General features: G+C 37.8%; 2 protein-coding genes and 1 long non-coding RNA gene across 7 annotated transcripts in view; 1 reads left to right on the forward strand and 2 right to left on the reverse strand.

Moving 5' to 3' along the window:
* Positions 1-1760: 1760 nt before the first annotated feature.
* Positions 1761-7088, reverse strand: LOC148716644 (uncharacterized). The gene is made up of 4 exons (XM_088745424.1): positions 6763-7088; positions 6123-6260; positions 2802-3850; positions 1761-2517 (listed from the first exon to the last, which is right to left on the reverse strand). Exons 1-3 carry the CDS (start codon positions 7073-7075, stop codon positions 3405-3407), a joined length of 897 nt encoding a protein of 298 aa, XP_088601550.1. The 5' UTR covers positions 7076-7088; the 3' UTR covers positions 1761-2517; positions 2802-3404.
* Positions 7089-12726: 5638 nt separating this feature from the next.
* LOC148716645 (uncharacterized) lies at positions 12727-13329 on the reverse strand. Its single transcript, XR_015995044.1, has 2 exons — positions 13121-13329; positions 12727-12960 (listed from the first exon to the last, which is right to left on the reverse strand). It is a non-coding gene; the product is annotated as an uncharacterized LOC148716645 (long non-coding RNA).
* Positions 13330-17307: 3978 nt separating this feature from the next.
* LOC148716646 (uncharacterized) overlaps positions 17308-21690 on the forward strand; it is a 12257-nt gene continuing 7874 nt past the window's right edge. The window contains exons 1-4 of one of the 5 annotated variants that reach the window (XM_088745398.1): positions 17308-17868; positions 19584-19619; positions 20891-20962; positions 21382-21474. In XM_088745398.1, coding sequence (XP_088601524.1) covers positions 21460-21474 — 15 coding nt within the window. In that variant the 5' untranslated portion in view covers positions 17308-17868; positions 19584-19619; positions 20891-20962; positions 21382-21459. The remainder of the gene's footprint in view (positions 17869-19583; positions 19620-20890; positions 20963-21381; positions 21475-21690) is intronic. The other 4 variants (XM_088745396.1, XM_088745399.1, XR_015995464.1 and 1 more) reach the window with 4 other exon arrangements.

The following is a 21690-nucleotide window of genomic DNA, read 5'->3' on the forward strand; positions in this document are numbered from 1 at the left end:
CAGGCAATGTTGATTCCTCCGAAGTGCGTAACAGGCAATGTTTATTTAAGCACTTTGTGATCACAAGCTGCTAGTTAATGAGCCGAATCAAATCGTGTTATGGTATATGTGATGCCAATTGTTTTGTTTTTTGGCTCTAAAAGTAATAACAGGTGTTTAACTGCATAGTTAAGGCGCAGAATTAATTGTACTAATTCGTAGATATTGACACAATTCACTGACAGTTATTAGTAACGTATGATGCACGATCCTCGCAGTAGATAGCGCTACTACTGCGAGGATCGTGCATCATACGTATCTAATACCGCAGTTCAAAATATATGAACTTCATTTATTTCATTGTATCTGAATTATTATTAAATCTAATTACACCGATTCGGGTTTTTACGCTGGAAGTCAACAGCTAAAAACAGAGTATGCGAGGTATAGTTTGCACATTTTGTTACTTTCCATACTTGTTAAATTTATTACCAAACCTAGGACGCACTTGAACTAATTTCCCTCTGGAGAAAAAACAGCTGTCATGCAAATTTAGGTGTGTGGCGTGACACGGGCTCCCTTCACATGTACTTGCATGAATTCAGAATGAAATTCCCAGAGCTCGAAAAAATAAACGTCTATCTTGAAAGTCAATCCACATTCTACTTTAAATAAACTTAATTTATTTCACCTTTGTAAAGTCTGATTGCAGGATTGTTTTCAAGGAAGAGATCCTTCAATCAGGCTAATGTAAACACTGCCGCCATGAAAAATAAACAGAGAACAAAAAAGCACGTAGTCTTTTCTTCCCAGAGAAGTCTCGCCGTAGGTTTTTCTAGTTAATTGGTAGATTTTTTGGAGCGGCAACTTAAAGCTATGGCTACCACGAGATCAACGGGAATTGCAGGGTTTTGATGTGTGGATGATATAGCTAACATCCATGCATGCGGCATTCTAACAACTGATAGGCAATGAAATCTGTAAACACTATTTTATTTAGTAATAATTATAATGTTACATTGCACGATAGTATGTCATTTCTCACCGATTAGTTGAAAAGATATCCGAATTATTCTTTATCAAACATTAATGGTGCAGAATGCAGTTTTTGTTTAGAAACTAGCTACGGCATTCTTACAATGTACCTCAAAAAATTACCAGACGTCAATATTTGTTTGATGAGATTGCATTAAAATGTTGATTATTCTTGGATACGAGCACGCACTTTCATGTAAAAAAAAAAAACAAACAAACAAAAAAACTGCCTCTTTTGCTCGCCAAAAAAAAAGTAGGAATTGACCAATCAGCGGCCTGTTTTAATTTGAGGAATTGGAGAATAATACTTCTCCTTTCCCACTGGTACGATGCAGTTTACTTTTTGCACCATTTCTGTTGTTACAGCGCTGCCGTCCTCACTTATAAAAGAGATCAGATTGGGAACAGCGGCGAGATATGTTATAAATACAATTTCATAAATACAAAATTCGATAAATTCGATAAATTCGATATTCGATAAATACAATTTCAAGCTAATATTTAAAATAATTTGGATATATCAACAAAGTTGAAATGGTAAATTGGCCACCGTAACGAATCCAAAAGCTGACGTTTCGAGCATTAGCCCTTTGTCGAATATTTGGAAACTCTCAATGCCTTTTTAAAATATAAAATTTTTTATTAAAGGCAACAGTTTATGTACCAGCGCATACTACAAATCTACAGACTCACCTAATTACTTGTTGTAACTGTTGTCATCTTTGTTTATATCACATGTCATGAATTCCATACCTTTTCCTCCCTTTAATAGACTTCGTCGTTTATGAAGTGACGACGAATTAATGAGCAAGTTTTAAGAAAAAAGTGGCTATCCCGTTTTTGTCGTTCAAGCGTGCATAACGTCACAGAAGGATAATACCGATCTTATTCCACTTACTCTCACAATTGACCCTCACAGCCAAGCAGTTCAATCAATCATTCTTAAAAAGTTCGAATTACTCCAATGATTGCTTTTGATTTGACTACTTTATTCTTGCTTTTCTCTTTGCCAATTGCATTTTTTGGAATACAAAAGGCCACAAAAGCTACGATTCTTCTATTCGCTCTGACGAAGAGCTAACGCTGGAAAAATCAGCTTAGAGACTTTTAATGATGGCCAATTTACGTCATCAATTCAGTTCATTGAACCAAATTATCTTGTCGCACTAAATCTCTTGGCTTCATTTTGGGTAAACAATTATTTTAATCTTCTAAAATGACACACTGAAAGGCGTCGTCAATGAAATGTTCCTCGATGTTCGCTTTGTTATGCACTGCTACATTACACCGACTGTATTCTCGAGAATATCAGGAAATTCGATAGAGAATTAATCACCACCCCCCATTGCTTTTACCTCATCTCCAGGGCAATGGCCTTCCTCCATTTTCTTTAGTGCTGATGCGCTCCCCAGGCCACTGATCAGTCTCTCGAAGACAACCATTGGGTCTCCCATCAGAGCTACTATTGCAACGGGATCAGTCAGTTCGGGTACTGTGCCTAGTCTGAAAAGATTAAGCTGATTTTTTTTTGTCGTTGTCGATTTTGTCTTTATTGTTAATTGTAAACCCGTATTAAGTCTAACCTACATCCTCATCATTATCATCAATAACATCTACCACAACTATCTATTCAAGATCTGTCATGTATAGGTTGTTATTTTAGAAAATGCACCATAGCCATTGAAAATAAGTCATCTATTCATAATTAGTAAGTTTATGGGGGAAATTCAGAAATTGCTTAAACTCTCCGTCCTCCTGACTTTGTTAAATTATTATTTTCCACTCACTTGCCAGGGTGAACAACGCGAATCTCCTCATTCTTTTCCAAACATGCCATGACCCTCAATTTCCCAATTTGTGTATTGCCTCCCCACCACACCCCATAATTCCTGCTCCAAGAGTGAGCAGGTTGTGTTTTGATTATGATCCTCGTTTACATAAACCGTGATTTATATTGTGCGTTCGAATTGTCTGCTCCGCTATGCTGGTAACCTTTGGAGGTTACACTCTTAGCTTATCATTATTAATTTCATTATTGAAATTGAACATTCTCATTAAGTAAAAATTTTCCTAACTATCAACGCTGAGCGAGGGTAACTACAGCTAAGAAAACCCGATTGACTGAAAAATGTCACATCTACATGGAAGGTCTTGAGCGATACTTTGGAAAATAAAACATTCTGATTACAACTTTCTTTCTCTTTTACCACATGTAGATAGTAAGGATACAGCAGTCCTCAAATATTGAAAGAGACCTTTGCTATGTTTTACGTGTACTATGTGACGTTCGCCTTGCTAAAATTGTTACTCGGGTTCTTGTTTTATCGTAATCTAACAATTACCTTTCACAATTTTAAATCTACGGAGAGATGTTCCCCATAAGAGAAGACTCAAGCGTACCATGCATATACATCAACACAAGTTTTACCACTGTTGTTTTCATCATGATGGTCTTTCAAATCCTGTCCGTACCATATCTGCATCTCTTGGTTGCTCCAAACAGACAACGGAGTGACGAGGCTGCGAAAAATCAGCTCAGATGAATTATGGTGATATCCAGGAAGACTGTAGGAATCCTTATTCAAATCTTCAGCAGGCGGAAAGACAGGTTTCTTATCGGCATCTGTAATGATTGTCATCAACTTTCTTCCGTATTCTGAGTGAGCGCAGCCCCAATAAGATGCACCAGCCGTAGGGTTGCAGAGCACCGACCCTGATCTGTGAATAAGCTTCATTGTCTTCACTCGTCCACTCTTTGTCATATTGAAAGAGCCATAAAAATTATCTTTGGCTCCAAAGCAGACGGGTTCTTCACCATTTATCTTTTGCCAGCTCTCTAAAATAAAGTAAGGCACTGATAGGATAAGTAGAAAGTTTTGAAAGTTCAACTGTATGATAAATGTAGCTAAACAAATGGTAACTAACACTGCCATTTGCAAGACAATTTCCTGTAATAAAAACCGCTTCCTTTTCGGCGCCGTGATCTTATTATTTGTTTTAATCTGTTCGTGGTCGTCAATCAATACGATGTTGTATAATGGAAAGAATCGTTCCTGTCAACGACTCATCTTCTCCGAATTTATCTTTTTCTGGGAATTACTGACAACGAACTCCTTTTTCCTTTAATTCACTTTTTATCGAAAAAACACTGCCCCAAAAAGTAATATTTTAATGAGTTAGTTGTTAAGGATGCTACATCGGTCTGTAACCAATCAGAGAGCCGGATATCGCAATTCAAGGGTAAGATTGTAAACAATGAGGCACGCATTTAGCATATGGCACAAAAAGACACGCAAACTAAACTTTTAAACATAATTTATTGGTCTTATCCTTAAATTTACGAAACAATCGTTGTGTTCTTTGTTTCCGAAAGAAACGATTGTTTAATCAGTTTAAAAAGAAACAGTTTCGCAAGACGTCTGTTAATTATTCTGAACGATGGAAACGCACGTTAGATCTAAATCCCTTAGGATCTTTTAGGGTTGAGTGGGTGAATATTCAATGACATGTTCCAAAACATTATCGCATTTATATCTAAAAACTTCTAGTTTTTTCAATTTTTTCAATGAATTTCTTTCTTGTAATCCGTTCCATGTTTTTGAGCGAAGTCTGGCTGGTACTATCAAAGCGTTCGTAATATGTTTGGTTAATAAAAAAGTGCTTCATACAAAGTTTTTATAAAAAGATCAAAGTCCCAATGAACCGATTCTGCGTCGGGGAATATTTAATCCTTAAACTCTATTATTCGTATCTCGTTGAAAGATATTCAGGTGAAAAAATAGAATTGTCAACATGGTCATAACCTAAAAAGCACAGACCTCAGAAAGTACAACAAACGAACTTGCCCACACTTGACAACCTATATTCCCCGAGTACTATATGACTAAATGATAAAGCTGACTTCATCGCTCACTAAATTCAACATGTTTATTTTATCCAATCAAAAGTAAAAGATACAAGTTCGACCATTTTTTCAAAAGGAAAACATCCTTTTTCATTCAAAGTTCCTTCTGCTCTTCTTCCTCCTCTTCTTCCTTTTCTTCTTCAGATTCATCCAATAGGGGTCTTTTATTGAAGATTCGATTTAATAGGAATTTTCTTCTGTCAATGGCTGACTCTAACGCCTCGTCAAAATCCATATCGTCCTCATTTATAAAGCGCCGGACGGTTTGCATGACTTGTCTGTGTATTTTATCCCGTTTATTAAGACTATACCACCTCAGACGTTGCAAGTATATGCTTCTTAATCTACGGCTAGCTCGAAGTAAGAGAGAATAAAAAGCGGCATCCTCAGAGAACTTATCGGATTTTCCCCCTTTTCGATAAAGTTTACCTTGTTCATCGAAGAATTCACTCAAAGAATCTTGCACTTGATCAGTAAATTCTACCCATGAATTAACATCACCATAGCTATCATCATCGTCGTCGTCGTCTTCATCATCATCATCATTGTAATTCCCCTTCTGCCCGTCTGTTGTCTCGGAGTCACTAACAATACCATCCTCTGACGCGTCATGGTGGTCTTCCTCTTCTCCTGCCTCTTGTTTGTCATAGTCTTCGAATGAGTTACCAAAGATATCTTTGTCGTGAGAACTATTGGTCATGATGGTCATTCAACAAAACAAAAGTTTCTCTTACGATGTGTACGTGGCGGTGGTTGTTCTGAAATGATTTCTGACTAGTATAAAGGTCTGTATAAATTTTTACTTTTGTACGATACAGTCGTATGCATCCTTCATGTGCCAAAAGGTGACCGAACACGCGTCGATTGTCAACACTGGTAGGGTGTAAATCTAAGTCCAGATATCCGTACACTTCATGAATACACCGATGACGTCGTCAATACATTAGTAATGATGATGTCGGTCCCTAGGGAGTCGTAAAGAATTGTTCTCCTCTATAAATATGCCGACAACCTATTTTCTATTGCTCCAAAATGCAAATTCTATTGTTTTTGGTGGTCACGTGTGCGAAACCCGGCTCTCTGATTGGTTACAGACCGATGTAACGCTCTTCACTATTTAAGCTAAAAAGAGAGTCGGGAGAACAGCGCGTAAAAGAGGCCGTGGGGTGAAAAACGATTCTAACAGTCCAAGAAAACGATTTACCTTTACAATAAGCCTGGATGACCTTGCTATTCTCTTCGGAGTAGATCCAGTATCTCCCGTCAGCCATCTCGTCGCCTTCACTCGCTTTGATCTCAGCGCAAGTATTCCCTGGAAGTTCTTTGATGGATCCGAGGGGAACTACGTCCGTTAAAAATTATAATTTATACAAGTAGCTTACACTATCATGCAACTCGGGTATTCGGGAATTCAAGATGCAGTTTTAGTAACCAATAGGAAATAACAGGATAGGAAATAAACGCTTCCACCATCCCTACTTGTGTAAAGCAGGTAGGAATGAAAACTGTGCAAATTCTATTCGATCTAGGCTAAGAAAAAAGATGGAATGCAACAATAATGACACAGAGACACAAGCCAACGTTTCGCTATTATCTTTAGGCTATTGTCAAGGTAACATTGATGATGCAATTCCGAAACGTCGCCACTACATCTGTCTTTGTATTTCAAAAATCTTACAAACTACGGAACAATCACGGCACTCAAATCATTCAAAGGCTCGAAAATTTTGTCTTGAAATAGTGCATGCCTCCGAAATTTAAGATTTCGGTAATCGTGCAGATAAAAAAAGGGTCTGCCCAGAATAGCAAATGCCATGTGCAAGTTGAGGGAACTTCAAGCTTACCTCTGTTTCCAGAAAGTTCCATGTAAAATCTCTCCTGATCTGGAATAAAATCTTCTGGTGTTACTTCCTTGGTACGATTGTTCAGCTCGCAGATGTTTTGACCAGCGACGACATTGTAACTCTGACACGTGACTTCATCATTACACCGGAAAAAACACTCCACAGGCAACCCAACCCGATACACTTTAAACATGTGACCTCTAAGGTACATTCCACTAATTGATTGTTCCTGCTCAAGACACTGACCAGTAGCGTCAAGTATACCAATCCGGGAAACCAGAACCATGATAGTCAGCCACAACTTTAGATTCATTCTGAGGTGACTATGGTTGGCTACCTATCAACACAGTTAGCAAAGCTAAGACGAAGTTGTATAGAGTTTTTTTACCTCTATCTACACCAGTTGAACACATAGACACATCACCGTGTTCCGTTCGAGAATACGAGAAAATAATAATTGACAGCGTAAAGATGTGACACTGCCGTACCAGAAAATACAGAAAAACCGAAACGCATGAGAATATTTAAACAATAGAATGTTTTTGTCGAGGAACTATCGGCTGATAGTTGCCCCGCGGAAATTTGATGTTCTTAAAACAAATATTTGCCCGATAAGCGAAGCTTCGAGGGAAAATATGCTAGTTTTAAGAACATCAAATTTTCAAGGGGCAACTTTCAGACAGATAGTTCCGAGACATAAACACTCTATTGTCTTTATTGTTCACCACTAAATTTTCTTCCGCGCGCCAGTTGAAAAACAGTCAAAACCCACCAAAATGTAGATCAATCAAATGTTTATTCACACTACAGTCTGTCACAAATGTCAATAACTCGCAACCGGACGTTGCTAAATCATACGAGAAAATTTTTCACGGACGGGCACTATCCATCCGGGTAATTTCCGGGGACAAGCACTATCCATCCGGGCATTTTCCGCGGAAGGGCACTATGGGCTGATAGTGTCTCTCCACGGATAAACACTATCGCGTCACGTGATCGATTTAAACCAATAAGAATCGGAGAAAATTTAGTGGTAAACTATATTTTGTCATAGAAAGCTTACCCAGAGACATAAGAGAATGAAACTTTCATTCCCTTTCATTACTTTTTACCGACAGAACCTTTAAGCTCAATGATAGTTGTTCATTAAATTGCTAGTCTCCAAATAAAAATCAGCACAAAACGAAATATCATATATGCCACAAAGTTTTATTATGGAAAACTTACCCATAGACATAAGAAAATGAAACTTTGCTGCTACTAAATGCCGATGATTAATTCAATGGTTGGGCTAAGAATTCTCCAGTATACAAAAGCATGTGAAATTGTTTGTTTAATTTTCAGAAATAACTTCAACCCTCTTTTAGCACGAGTTATTAGTCAAAGAAACCGAAATGAAAATTTAACCTTTATCCTTCATCTTGAAAATAAATAGTTAAGGCTTCTCGAAAATAGAGACACAAAAAGAGCTTATTTCCATGCTCCACCATCATTGTTGAGGCAGTTGCAATAATTATAGAGCTTCGTATTACCTATCACACTTTGTAATGGAATTGCAAAAGTGATTATCTTGAAAATAAAATTACCGACGAAATCGAACTCTACAGTCTGCCGAAGAGTTTGCTCGAGGGATTTTACTCGGAAACAAACAGGATAAGTAATATGAACCGGGAAGCCTCGAAATCATCATTAAATCGCCATGAGGAAAAAAACTATAGCCGTTCCATTGTATCAGACAAAGATTTTAGTTATTCCAAGCAGCTGTTAGCCAAAGCGAAACAACTCCGCTTGGTTAGCCGTGAAATATCCTTAAAAAAGCTCTACAAGTACCAGAAGATCGGAGATCTCTCTGTAAACCTTCGTCAGACCGAAGTCATGGAAAGCCAAAAAATGCAAAGAAATAAGAGAAGATCGTCGTATCCGATCTTTTAAAGCAATAGCGTGAGAGATATATTTCCTTACCTCAAGTCAGCTCGATTCAAGTCAGCTAAAATTTGCCTTTGAATTTTGAGTGGGTTGCACTAAATATCAGTTATAGCCAAGTTATAAGTACCTCATCACTCCAAGCATGCGATGCTTTTTCTTTAATTTTTCTCCAACTTCCCGCGTGTCTCTCAATTTTTTTCTCATGCAATTAATACTTAATATATCAGACAGCCCCAAGAACTTTTTTCTTAGTTTAATTTGTTTTCATATCTTTTATGTTTAATTCACAAAGTTTGGCACTAAACTTGAGTATATCTTAGTCGTTCTCGCATGTTTTTTAGCCTAAACGCGATAATGAAACTCAGAAAGATTGATAAACTTTATAAACAGCTTTTCATTTTGTTTCTTTTTACAAATGGCTGCGCCTAAGCTGGCTTAGAGGTGTGTTCTGTCGCACTTTGTAATAATAGCATAACAGCTGTAAAGTTAATTATGCTTAGCACAAATTGCTGAGCTCATATGTTTACGAAACCGTCGTTTGAGGAGTTTGTTGTTTTGCACATTTATATCAATCCTTTATTAGAACAGAACACACAAGTTTTCCTTTTTCAATGATTCTTTACACTAAAAGAATTATTTTTCAGTTTGACACCTACTTTGTGCCGCTGTCATAACCGTACATAGGCAACTTTTAATCGCAGCTCAGTACATCTGACTAATCTCGTCCCAATAATGTTTTTATTCAGAATAGGTTAGATACTGGTAAAGGAAAGTAGAAATTTTAAAATATGTTGTGGTTTCGGCGAGCTTCTAGAACAGCCTGGCAGCATGTTATTCAAGTTCCACCCAACAATGCACAAAAAGCGGCCGAAATAATACACCAAATCTACCTCGTCAACCTCAATTTTTGACGCGTGGATTGAGTACCTCAATAATTAATCATACGATAAAAAATAACCGGTGACTTATTATCATTTTTGTTTATCACACAATTCATGGTGAAGGAAAGAAATTCATTAAAATTCAGGATAGCTTTAAAATATTTTGTTAAATGAAAAAAAACGCGTTGTCAATGTATATTTTTATGTTCATTTGTTTTTAACTCTTCTCATCAATTAACAATTGGTTCATGCTTTAGCGTGCACTATCGAGTTATGGAGCACGCGGGAAGTTTGGAGAGCACGAAAGAAGCGTAAGAGTTGCCAGAGAAGATAGCCGAGGGCAACTCTAACTTCTTGAGTGCTCTCTAAACTTCCCACGTGCTCCATAACTCAATAGTGCACAGCTGAAAGCATGAACCAATTGTTTTAGAACATAGCCGGCTCGATCGCTGTGACCTATCAATACTCTCGAGCAGTAGACTCGACTGAGTTCAAAACTAAGCGTTTAATCAATGTCTCTCGAATTCGTCTTACAACGGGTGTGTAAAACTACTCTACTAAAAAGGTGGGGCCCTGGTATTATACACCGAGATATCGCGTAGTAAAATGACTAATCTGATCTCCCATTGGTCCCTACATACATACATACATACATACATACATACATACATACATACATATATACATACATACGTAGGTTAATTGACCACTCCCCATGGGGGTTTTCAGGGCCAACATCCGCCCATCCCACCCAGACGAGGACAACCACCACACAGTAATCTCGTGCGTGGGAAACTAACGTCTCATACACCTAACCCTGCATGGAGACGAGGCCTACGGTTTGTTCGTCCTTATCCGAGAAGACTAGAATATCACTCCATTTCTTGATTATAGAAAGGTAGCCAATTCTCCTCACTTATTTTAAGACCACGAGTATTGGTCCGGACGGGGCTCGAACCCTCGACCTCCCGCACATCACAATCCGGCGCTCTAACCAATTGAGCTTACCTGGAGGCAGTTAAAGTCGTTGCCAAGTGATAATCAATGAAAGTTCAGTCAAGGTTACCTCAATCAATGGTGTTAATTAAGAAACTAAACCTCTGTTCTACTCAAATTACGAAGTCTCCGGCAATCACAGTTTGCTGAGATAATTGAGATGTCATTCCCTTATAGCAGGATTATACCTTCCATATGACCTGTACAGTCATATGTTACGAGACGACTGAAAAAAATGTATGTCAATTTGGTAGAACTACTGTAAAGTATAATATTGCACCTGGTGACAAAAATTAATGATTTCTTGTGAGCATGAATGCAAGGGAAAAATTATGGCAGTACTTGACCCCGTTTTTACGGGGGCATAGGTTATAAGGAGTTAACGAACATCTTTCAGCTTCCAAACTTTCATTTTGGCTTTAATTGTCATTGTTCACCTTATTTATTCTTATACGTTAATTAAGCCCTGAAAAGTTGTAGCAGGTGAGTCTGTAACCCGGCTTTCATTATTTACAATTTGAAGGTTTCAATTGAAGGTAATGGTTTATGCACTAGTGTGTGTTACAAACCTACAGACCCGCATAATTACTTGTTATATTCGTCTTCGCATCCATCTCGCGTTAAGAATTCCATTCCTTTTTCTCAGTTTCTATGACTTCGTCGTTTATGCAGTGGTGACTTTGATTTCCACCACAATTCAGAGTCAATGTGCCAGTTTTTCGATAAACGTGGTTACCCTGTTTCTGTCGTAATGGGATCCTATCCCATTACTAAGGTTACTTCATTTTTCCACAACAAGAGGGAAACCAGAAATTAAAACCATGAAAGATGTACATTTTGATAAATAAAAATTAAATGCTGAAACTTCATATTCATTATGCAAGGAATATTTCATCATATTTTGCTGTTTTAGACTTTTTTTCCCTTCAAGCAGACGCATAGCTGCTTGAACTTGGGCTTTCTCTATCGCACATCTGGAGTTATCTTTAGGAGACTGCCCTATTACCATTTGTGCTGTCGGTACGCAATTTTGTCATTTCCAATCATGGATAAGTCTACTTGTTTTTATTTTTGCCTGCTAGAGTGTAATGAATGTTGTTATGGTACTATACAATAATCAAAAAAATATATTACTCTATAGCAGTAGGTTGTTACAGATGCCAAAGGTTCAAATTGAAAAAAAAAAAAACCCGAATTTATTTCGGGCGTTTCCTTCGGAAAGCCCGAGTAATTTATGAAAACTGTATTCATAGAATACATGATCTAAAAGTACATGATCATTTCTTTCTTAAAATGAATTTTTTCGTCGTAAACTATCTTTTATCTCAGGGATCTCATCAAAATAAACGCAAATCAAAATGACAAATCTAATTCGCTATGAAAAAATGCTCTGACATGTTTATGTTTAGGAAAAGTTTCTAGATTATTACAGAGATGAGATTGCTTCGGTAAGGATATTTTTAGAAAGAGAGCTTTGATTTAGTGATTGTTTGTGAATTTTTACGAAACAGATAACGAGATTAACAATTATACACTTAGCAGCTGCCATCCTGGGGATCGACCCTGGGGTCATACGGGGGAATAGACTTTCGTCGCCAATTTTGCATTGAAGTGCATTTGCACCTCCGAGACGAGACGCATGGGAAAACACCCACTGGATTTTTACCATTGCCGTCATCTTGAGAATAAAAGATCCTTACCATGGTGACTGGCTATTACCATTGATACCTACAGATGTAAAAAAACTACTGGCAAAAAGCCACATAGGATGTTTTTAACTTTGAGCCCTGTATAGCCCTGTATAGTAAACACAAGCTGAAGTAAGTTTTAGTTTGTGGCAAATAACATTCTTTTGGAGCATTACATTGTTTGAGTTAGTAGAGCATACTTCTTTGTCCCCAGGGGAAGGGCATTGGTAGCTTTATATTGAACAATGTTATTGTTGGTTAGGGGGCTTAGGAAATTCCTTTGCAAATGCCCAGGGGTTCCCCGGGGTCACCCTCTCCCCCCCTGGGACGGCCGCTGATAAGTGCATAATGACCATGATGACTGAAACAAAAATTTTTGTTATCAGTTGCATATAATTATAGCTCGTTGACCTCTTTGCCTCTGGAAAATGTTGTCAAATAATACCATCTGGCCCGATTACAGTCGACTAATACATATTGGAAAACTTTATATCATTTATTCTCATCACATTTGCAAAGATAACTTTTTGACAGGTATTAAAAGAAAAGTTAAGGCTATTTCAATATACAAGACATTGCATGATAATTTTTGCACTTATTAATAACTTCATCTACACTTTAACTAGGTTTTTCGTTTCCTTCTTGCTGAGATTCATTATTTTTCTTCTTTCTTCTCTTTCGGGTCTTCTTTTTCTTCATTTCTGGTTCTGTGAGGATAGTAAGAAATTGTTGTCGTCAGTTGTTTATAGGTTTTATGTCATGCGGGATTGGCCTGAATTTCCCATTTTGGAATGCTTTGAGCAAATTAGAAAACTGGAGAAATTCTTCAGCCATGAAACTTAATGAATTTTGTTTGTTAAATCTTACCCTCACTTAAAGTTTTCCTCTCCTCAATGTCATGTCTTTGCCCTCCCATGTCCTTGTCATCTTTAAAGTTAAAGAGAAAGGCCTTGATTTTTTTTCTTCTTGCAGTTGGCAGTTAAATTTGTATTATGCATGAGTCTATAAAAACATAACTTTATAAAGGTGATTTCTTGTTACTTTATGTAAAGTTTGCTATGTTTAGAAGTACAGAAACAAATAGGTTTACAGCTTCATTTTTTCATTTTTAATTTTTTAAAATTCTGTAAAGAAAATTTTTCCACTTACCAGGAATAGTGGAATCAAGGGATGTATCAGTATCGGGCTTCATACACGAGTAAGTCCCTTTAGAACTTCTTCAATAGAACCTTCTGCTATCACATCACACTCTACAGACAGTCCCACAAGCCAGCATCCTGGAAGCGTTTGCCAGTGTTGGACAACATGGTGCATGCTGTGTGGAATACTTCCATTTTCATAACCATATCTTTCAATTTTGCGCTTTGTTTCCATTGTCCCTCGCTTGCCTTTGCATACAGTGTTAAGTCAATGACGAAGCCGATGCTCTTTAAGTTGAGCGTGTTCTTTACCTTGAGAGACTGCACTAGAACCTTGTGAACGGTAGCCATGTCATTAGCAGGCACATCGATACTCGGGAGATACCTGTTGACAGCCAGTGAGACAGTTGATCCTCATTAAGGACAGAAATGTCAAATCCATCCTAGCCACTAGCTTTTTGGTTCCCGCACCAGAAAGGGTCTCCTCCAATCTATCTATAATACCCCACGGGAGTGTTGCTTTGATATATGGCTTGATAGTTTCAGGCAAAGGACCGATCTCATGCCCCAGTCGGTGTGGCATCTGGATAAGTTGAACATTGCTCGGCATACGGTAACAGTATTTGCTTGGGTGGTTTTTGTAATCCTGCCGTAACTCCTTAAATAATGTCCTGGCCAAAAGAGGTAACAAGGCGCCGCACGCGATCAGAATATTCCGCCGAGATGTGTGTGTGTTGCCAGTTTAGAGTATAGAAACGCATCTAGTTCTTCTGAAAGTTTGACTGCACTATCACATAGCTCGGTAGGTTTCGGAGGCCATGACATCTTACTAATATTTGGGTGAAGTGCATCACAGAAGTACAGGGCAGCTTAAAATTGATATATAGATATGAAAGGAAACCCTCTGTATTAACATCTGAAGTTTCTTCTCGGATTACCCTGGACGTGGGTGTGGATTTTCAGAACGGTTTACTTTTAAGTGTAAGCAGATGGTGAAAGTGTGGCCTGAGAAAGGCTTTGAATGGCGACGCACCTCATTTCTGTGTTTTCAAACATACAACCTTTTTTCGCGATTTTCTTTACATATCAAGAAGAACATCTCGATTTCTCCTTTGATGCTGATCACAAACTTTTTCTTTTTTTAAATTTGTTATTTCATGCTATTCTGACATCTTACTTTTCTACATTTACATATCCGCTCGCTTGCACCGGCTCTACAATTTCTTCTTTTCTACTTTTTATTCCAAACAAGTTAATGAAATGACTTATATCTAATTGTACGTCTTTGGCAGGAACAACAGTAATCCATCGTTTCATGAAAAACATCTTCCCGTCATTGCTTTATGCAGTGGCTTTGCTTGGATGTTTTCCACCCATCGAGTGGCAGTTTGGGAGTTTACAATGGAAAACTTTAATTAAGGCAAAAAAAAAACTGTTAAAACATCGATCGATCCCTTCAGAAAAACACACTTTCTGTGTTGAGTCCACCACTTTTTCAATCAACCAATAAAAAAAATTCAATTGCCGTATTCTGATTCTTGCTCGCAAGTAAGTTGAGAAATCTCCAATTAAATCCATATATAATTAAACTATACCCGTGTGTTTTGAAAGGTAGAAACCAAAGAATTTGCTACAATAATATTTCTTTTGATTGGAAATTATTGAATCAAGGTACTACTCAAGGTAGCGTAAGCGGACCCTATCTATTCCATATTTTTATAAATGATCTAGAGATCTATTTAGATACCCTGCCAGTGTTATTCTAGTATGCTGCTGTTTACAATTTAAAGACATGTCTGAGACATTGGTCAAACATTTCTTAGAGTGGATAGAAAAGAATGGAATGTTCTGTAACCCTAGCAAATGTAAGGAGCTTACAGTCCTAGAAAGGCAATCATGAATTGTACCCTCCTGTATTAGGGATCCCTAGTTGTACTTATGTGAGCGTTCTAGGTGTCACCTTTCAGAGTGACTGTAGGTTCAATACACATGTTAAATGCCTCTATGTCCTTAGATCTCTACGTAAAGAGGGGTATAAGCAGGTAGAAATAGACTTTCTTTTCGATTCCTTAGTACTTCCCCGATTTCACGTATGCCCATATGGAGCATCAGACTCCGACCTCACCCCAGTACAATGTTTTTTTCGATCGTTGTTGGAAAAGGAATTTTATTACAAGAAATCACAATTTACAATCAATTTTACAGAAGCAGTAGTATTTTTAAAAAGATTTCTAAGGCCGCCAATCACCCCTGTCCCTTTTTATTCCGCTTGTAAAGGCCTGCAGCTACAATTTACGGACTAGGTCTGGCACCAGAACAAGCATCAAAAGAAAACGTTTCAAAAATACATTCGTTGGTCGTTTAACTTTTAGACATAACCTATATGACAATTTCTAACTGTAATCAGGTGGTAAATTTAATTTTGTGGAATTATTAACCTTTTAACTCTTTTAACTCAAATTGCTTGTAACACTAGGATTGTATTTTTCTGTTTTGAATCAATAGACATCATTATTATTATTATTATTATTATTATTATTATTATTAAGCACGCTTATTTAAGGTTACTTCCTACCTTCAGAGGCTGATTTTTTTTTTGACTAGATTGAAGTTACACTTTTTAACTAGCGTTTGCAAAAGAAAAAAAAATTAAAAATCTCAAAAAGTGTCCGACTTATTTAAAAACACGTATTTTCGAATAAAAGTTAATAAATTAGGAAGGTGTCATAATCTCGTAAATGGGCGAACCCCCCGGGGGAATATTCGAATAATCGGGGGAATATTACATCGCGCCCTTGACAAATTTCACACGTGGAAGTAATCTGCTCGTAGAAAGTCTTTTCTCGTGGATATAACACAAAACTCAAAATTAGAGAAGAGTCCTAGGGTAAAGAAAAAGAAAAAAAAGGTCCAAAGAAGAGAGAAATGGCAGCATTTTGTCAAAAAAAAAAAAACAAAACAAATCAAAACAAAGCGACAAAGGTTCTTGGTTTGGCCAGGAGCCGTCGACAAGCTCGGCATCCACTGAAGATCGACAGCATTCGATTATCCTTGGGGCAAAGAGCTGAAAAATTAAAGTCAACACCACAGAAGGTTGTAAACAAGATTCTTCGTTGGAATCTGACGAAACCGATGGAGAAAAAGAAGAATGCGACAGATTTACCCTTTCTGCCGCGGGTTTTCTCTTCGCCGACTTTGTCCATTACTAAACGATCAACAGGGCGAGATAAAAAAAAAAAATAAAAAATAAAAGACTGCTTCACGATACTTTTCCCGGGAAAATCTTGATCCATTGTCATTGACGCCAGGTCTCGTCTATCTCATTGGTTTGCGGTTTCAGGAGGCGAGATAATCTCCTGGTATGGCGCAAGTTGTTTACAAACCTTTGGGAGCTAAAATCTCGCATTTGATTTTGAGAGGAATACATCCACTTTGAACGAATTTATAGGGTATGTAGATTTCACCGATTTTCGTGAAATTTCGCCAAAACATTTCCGTGATGATGACTAACAAATGTGTGTCAGGAAATTTTGATCTTTTAAATATTTTTTACGTGGTGTCCATTTACGCAAAACGCTTCGCATATTTTTCGCTACCCTAACTTTAGATGCGAATATCCAGAAAACCAATCAGAATATCGGAAAAGCCTGACACACCGTTGTTGATTGATGCCTTGTGAATGAGACTAGGCAGCCATTTTTCTCGTGCCGCGGGATCCGATACCCGATAAATTCGATAGAAGAACACTCGGTCTTTTCACGCCTTTCTGGCTCCTGACACTTCCTAAATGAAAAAATCGCCGAAATTATATTTTTATCGTAAATTGCATTTATTAACCTTTCTTTTGATGTCTAGTTTGTTAGGGTTTTCTTTCAACTAGCGCGCGTACGAATCTTCTCCCGAAGGACATCCGCGAAGGTAGGAGGTAACCTTAATTTTTGGGCTTTCAGGGTGGGCGCTTATTTGAGGCTGGGCGCTTATGGTAACCCATTCTCCCTGAGGTGATACCGCTGACAAACGCCAAGATGCCCCTTGGCTCGGGATTGAACTATCCCACGCCGGCAAAGGTCCTTGAGGAGAATAGAGCCTTTGTCTTAAAACGAATCAACCGCAATGTCATTCAAATGTTTACTTTGCCATCAAGGTCGTGATTTTACATCTTAGATTTACCGGCTTCGTGCACGCCTTCAGCCTTATCTTTTTCTCCCTTCGATGTTTTTTTAATTTTTAACAAGCACAGCGTGTTCCAACTTGATGTGACAGCTTAGACTTAGTTATGGCTTAGAGAGGAAACCAGCAGCTACAGCCACAATGGTAGGCGTGTGTCGAGAATGGCAGTTGTTTTAGAAGTTGCTTAACGAGAATGTAGTGGAATACATCGCATAAACAATCCATTTCTGTTACATGATGACACATCTATGCTTTTGAAATGCTACCGGTTGCTACGTTGTTTACAAGGCAAGAGTCGAGAGTCGGGTAAGTACGTGACTAAATTCAGCTGAATTTTATAAGTTCACAGTTCAACTTATGTTACAAGTAAGCTAGTGCCACGTATTCTTATTGCAGTATCATAAATGCCAAGCAAAGGTTTTGATTACCCTCCTGTCCAATAGCCAGAGGGGTTTTGAGCGGAATTACGCGAAACAATTCCATGCTTGCATAAATTTCGCCCCAGCGTTTCATTATTCAATAACTATTTGCAACTGGAGGTTTGAGATGGATCCAAAAACGAACGCAGCTCCTATAAGGATTTGGGAAATTTTTCTTTATAAAGTTCCCTGTGAAATCTGTCACTACGTTCCGAAAGTAAAGATGACCCATGATCTGACCTTGAACTGAGTTCGCTTGCAAACGAAGATACGTTCTTAATTTACTTTGATTTGGAGTCTGGCGCAGTTAAAACGCCGAATTTTTCTAGGACACGAAGAAGCTAATCAACTACTTTAACCAAGTACATCAAAAGATCGATTTTTAACTCTGTCATGTTGGTTCGTTCCGAAGATTACCTTTTTTTCGGATTAAAAATTAAAACTAATTTCAATAAGTAACTGGCGTGACCAAGCAACTATCATTATGCATTGTTTGCGGTATTATTTGTCTCCACATTTCTTATTCAATAAACAATTTAAAAAGAAAGCTCCTAACTGGTTCAAGGTCTTTTCTTGTTATTTCCATAATATTAGGTAAATCTTGGTCAGTAGGGCTCAATGTTTTGTCCCTGTGAAAAGGTTATTCCCTTGAAAAACGAGTGTAAGGGTGGCCCCTTAATTTTTTTCAAGGTGAGAATTAAGTACAGTGATCTACGTATGCTGTTCGACGGTGAAACCAAAAGTTGACCTTTTCATTTGCCAAATATTGTATATAAATTATTGTAATTCATTGTGAGGTCCAAACAATGGATGCAAGTTCAGAATCTCAACCACTGAACTTTATCATTTGGTTAGAGCCATTTGAAAGAGAAATTACCCGATGAAGTAAAAGGAAAGAAAAATAGAAATGTAATGCCACATTAGCCATGATGCGTGGAGGTTATGATTTTGATGGATTTTCATTCATTTATGTCATGCATTATGAAGAATTGAAACAGCTCAGAAGGCAGATATGTTTCTGTACTTTCCATTTCGTATTTATTCGCTCTGGAGAAAAGGAACAGAAATTTTAGCAATCTGTAGTAATTTAACCATATTGCATAACCAAGTTATAAAGGAAAAGAGCTTGAATATTAGGCTTGTGGGAGAGGATTTTCAATTTAACACACCAGCCTAGGAGAGTTAGGAGATGACTTGGCTTAGTAAAAAATGCACTACTTTCAAAAACCAGGTAATTGCCAAGTCAATTAGATAGTGGAATTATCACAACCTTGGAAATATGTTAAGAGTTCATTTATAAATTTTAAAATAGGAAGAGCATTGTTTATCCTGAGATCACTCTCTCCGCTGATCGGAAACATTGAAATCAAGGTTAAAATTCAGAAAAGGAGTATTTATGCACCAATTATGAACAGCTATTTTTTTATGAAAGGCAAGTAAAGCAAACAGAATCAACTTCTTGAAATAGTTTCCACTTGATTAAAGTTCAGGGTGATATTTAAAAAATTATACAGCACTCGATGGTTCCTTTTCACTCTCATATAGATTTTTTCCTTATTTAGTGGTACCAGTGACTTGGCTAACATATTCGTTCTTTTGCAGAAATTCGGACAATTCCCCTGGAGCTTTATTTCAAAGGTTTGTATGATTGTCCCCTATTTTTTATCTATAGTTCAACTTGCTTATAATACTAAGACTCATAGTTTTTATTGGAATTAAATTTGCTGCAAATCTAAAGCTATCACCTGTAGAGGATCTATATACCTTGGCTGGCCCCAAATTAAATGCTTTCTTTTGAGCTTGTTTAGGATATTGCTCTTAGACTTGCTGAGGATACTGGTCTTTGACTCGCTGAGGATACTGGTCTTTGACTCGCTGAGGATACTGGTCTTTGACTCGCTGAGGATACTGGTCTTTGACTCACTGAGGATACTGGTCTTTGACTTGCTGAGGATACTGGCCTTTGACTCGCTGAGGATACTGGTCTTTGACTCGCTGAGGATACTGGTCTTTGACTCGCTGAGGTTACTGGGCTTTGACTCGCTGAGGATACTGGTCTTTGACTCGCTGAGGATACTGGACTTTGACTCGCTGAGGATACTGGGCTTTGACTTGCTGAGGATACTGGTCTTTGACTGGCTGAGGATACTGGGCTTTGACTCGCTGAGGATACTGGTCTTTGACTCGTTGAGGATACTGGACTTTGACTCGCTGAGGATACTGGTCTATGACTCGCTGAGGATACTGGGCTTTGACTTGCTGAGGATACTGGACTTTGTAAGTCTGGCTCATTGAGAAGAAGTCTGGTTGACTCGCTGAGAATAATTCTGGTTGGCTCGCTGAGAACAAGTCTGGTTGGCTCGCTGAGAACAAGTCTGGTTGGCTCGCTGAGAATAATTCTGGTTGGCTCGCTGGGAATAAGTCTGGTTGGCTCGCTGAGAATAAGTCTGGTTGGCTCGCTGAGAATAATTCTGGTTGGCTTGCTGAGAATAAGTCTGGTTGACTCGCTGAGAATAATTCTGGTTGGCTCGCTGAGAATAAGTCTGGTTGGCTCGCTGAGAATAAGTCTGGTTGGCTCGCTGAGAATAAGTCTGGTTGGCTCGCTGAGAATAAGTCTGGTTGGCTCGCTGAGAATAATTCTGGTTGGCTCGCTGAGAATAAGTCTGGTTGGCTCGCTGAGAATAAGTCTGGTTGGCTCGCTGAGAATAATTCTGGTTGGCTCACTGAGAATAAGTCTAGTTGGCTCGCTGAGAACGAGTCTGGTTGACTCACTGAGATGTTTGGTATTGCTATAATAAAAAATTATTTCAGCCAAAATTTCTCAAATAGGGTTAGTTGTAGTGGGAGTATGTCTTTCGGTCATTAGAAAGACATACTCCCACTTGTTTTTTTCTTCTTTTTTTCCCCAGTACAACTATCTAATAGTTAAGTTATGGATTTTACATTGTAACAATGAAGCTGTGAATGAATAGAGGTGGTAGGTGTGAATGATTTAAATCTTAGTGTGGAATTTTAAAGTAACATGCCCCACCTTTCCCCCCCCCCCAAAAAAAAAAAAATTAAATAACCAGTTTACTAAATGCTAAGGAAGGCAAGGTAGTAATATTGTTGATTAAAATATATACCAATACCTAATCTAATTATAGTAATATCATGCATATGCTGCTAGAATTAGGTTTAATATAATTTAATAGGTTTACAACTACACAATTAACATTTGCGGGTAAAACCAATGTTCATAATGTTGATGTCTAGAACCTGTCTATCTAATAACAAAATTAAGAATCCAGAGCAATTCTCCTTTCAACAGAACACTAACAAAATTTTAAACACATAGCTTCCCCAAATCAAAACATAACATTCAAAGTCATTAAAATACTTGACTATTTTCCATCTGCAGTAAGGACCACATTTGGAAGAAGAGGTCCATTTAGTGAGTTGATGATCCTTACTCCAAAAGAAAATAACCCCAGTCTAAATGTTTGCTTTTCAGGTAAGTTGAAAAATTTTGCCAATCAATGACAATTATCAAACCCTCTTAACCCTTTAACTCCCTAGATCTGACTGTTAAATCTCTCCTCTAGCTGATACACATTTCTTTGTAAATCAGCTACAGGAATTTGCCACTTAAGTTTAAGAATTTACATGCTAATTAACTGGGAGTTAAGAAGTTAATATAAAAAATTAATGTATTTCTGAATTAAGGCTG

This window comes from Stylophora pistillata, chromosome 14 (genome assembly GCF_964205215.1).
Source record: "Stylophora pistillata chromosome 14, jaStyPist1.2, whole genome shotgun sequence".
NCBI lineage: Eukaryota > Metazoa > Cnidaria > Anthozoa > Scleractinia > Pocilloporidae > Stylophora > Stylophora pistillata.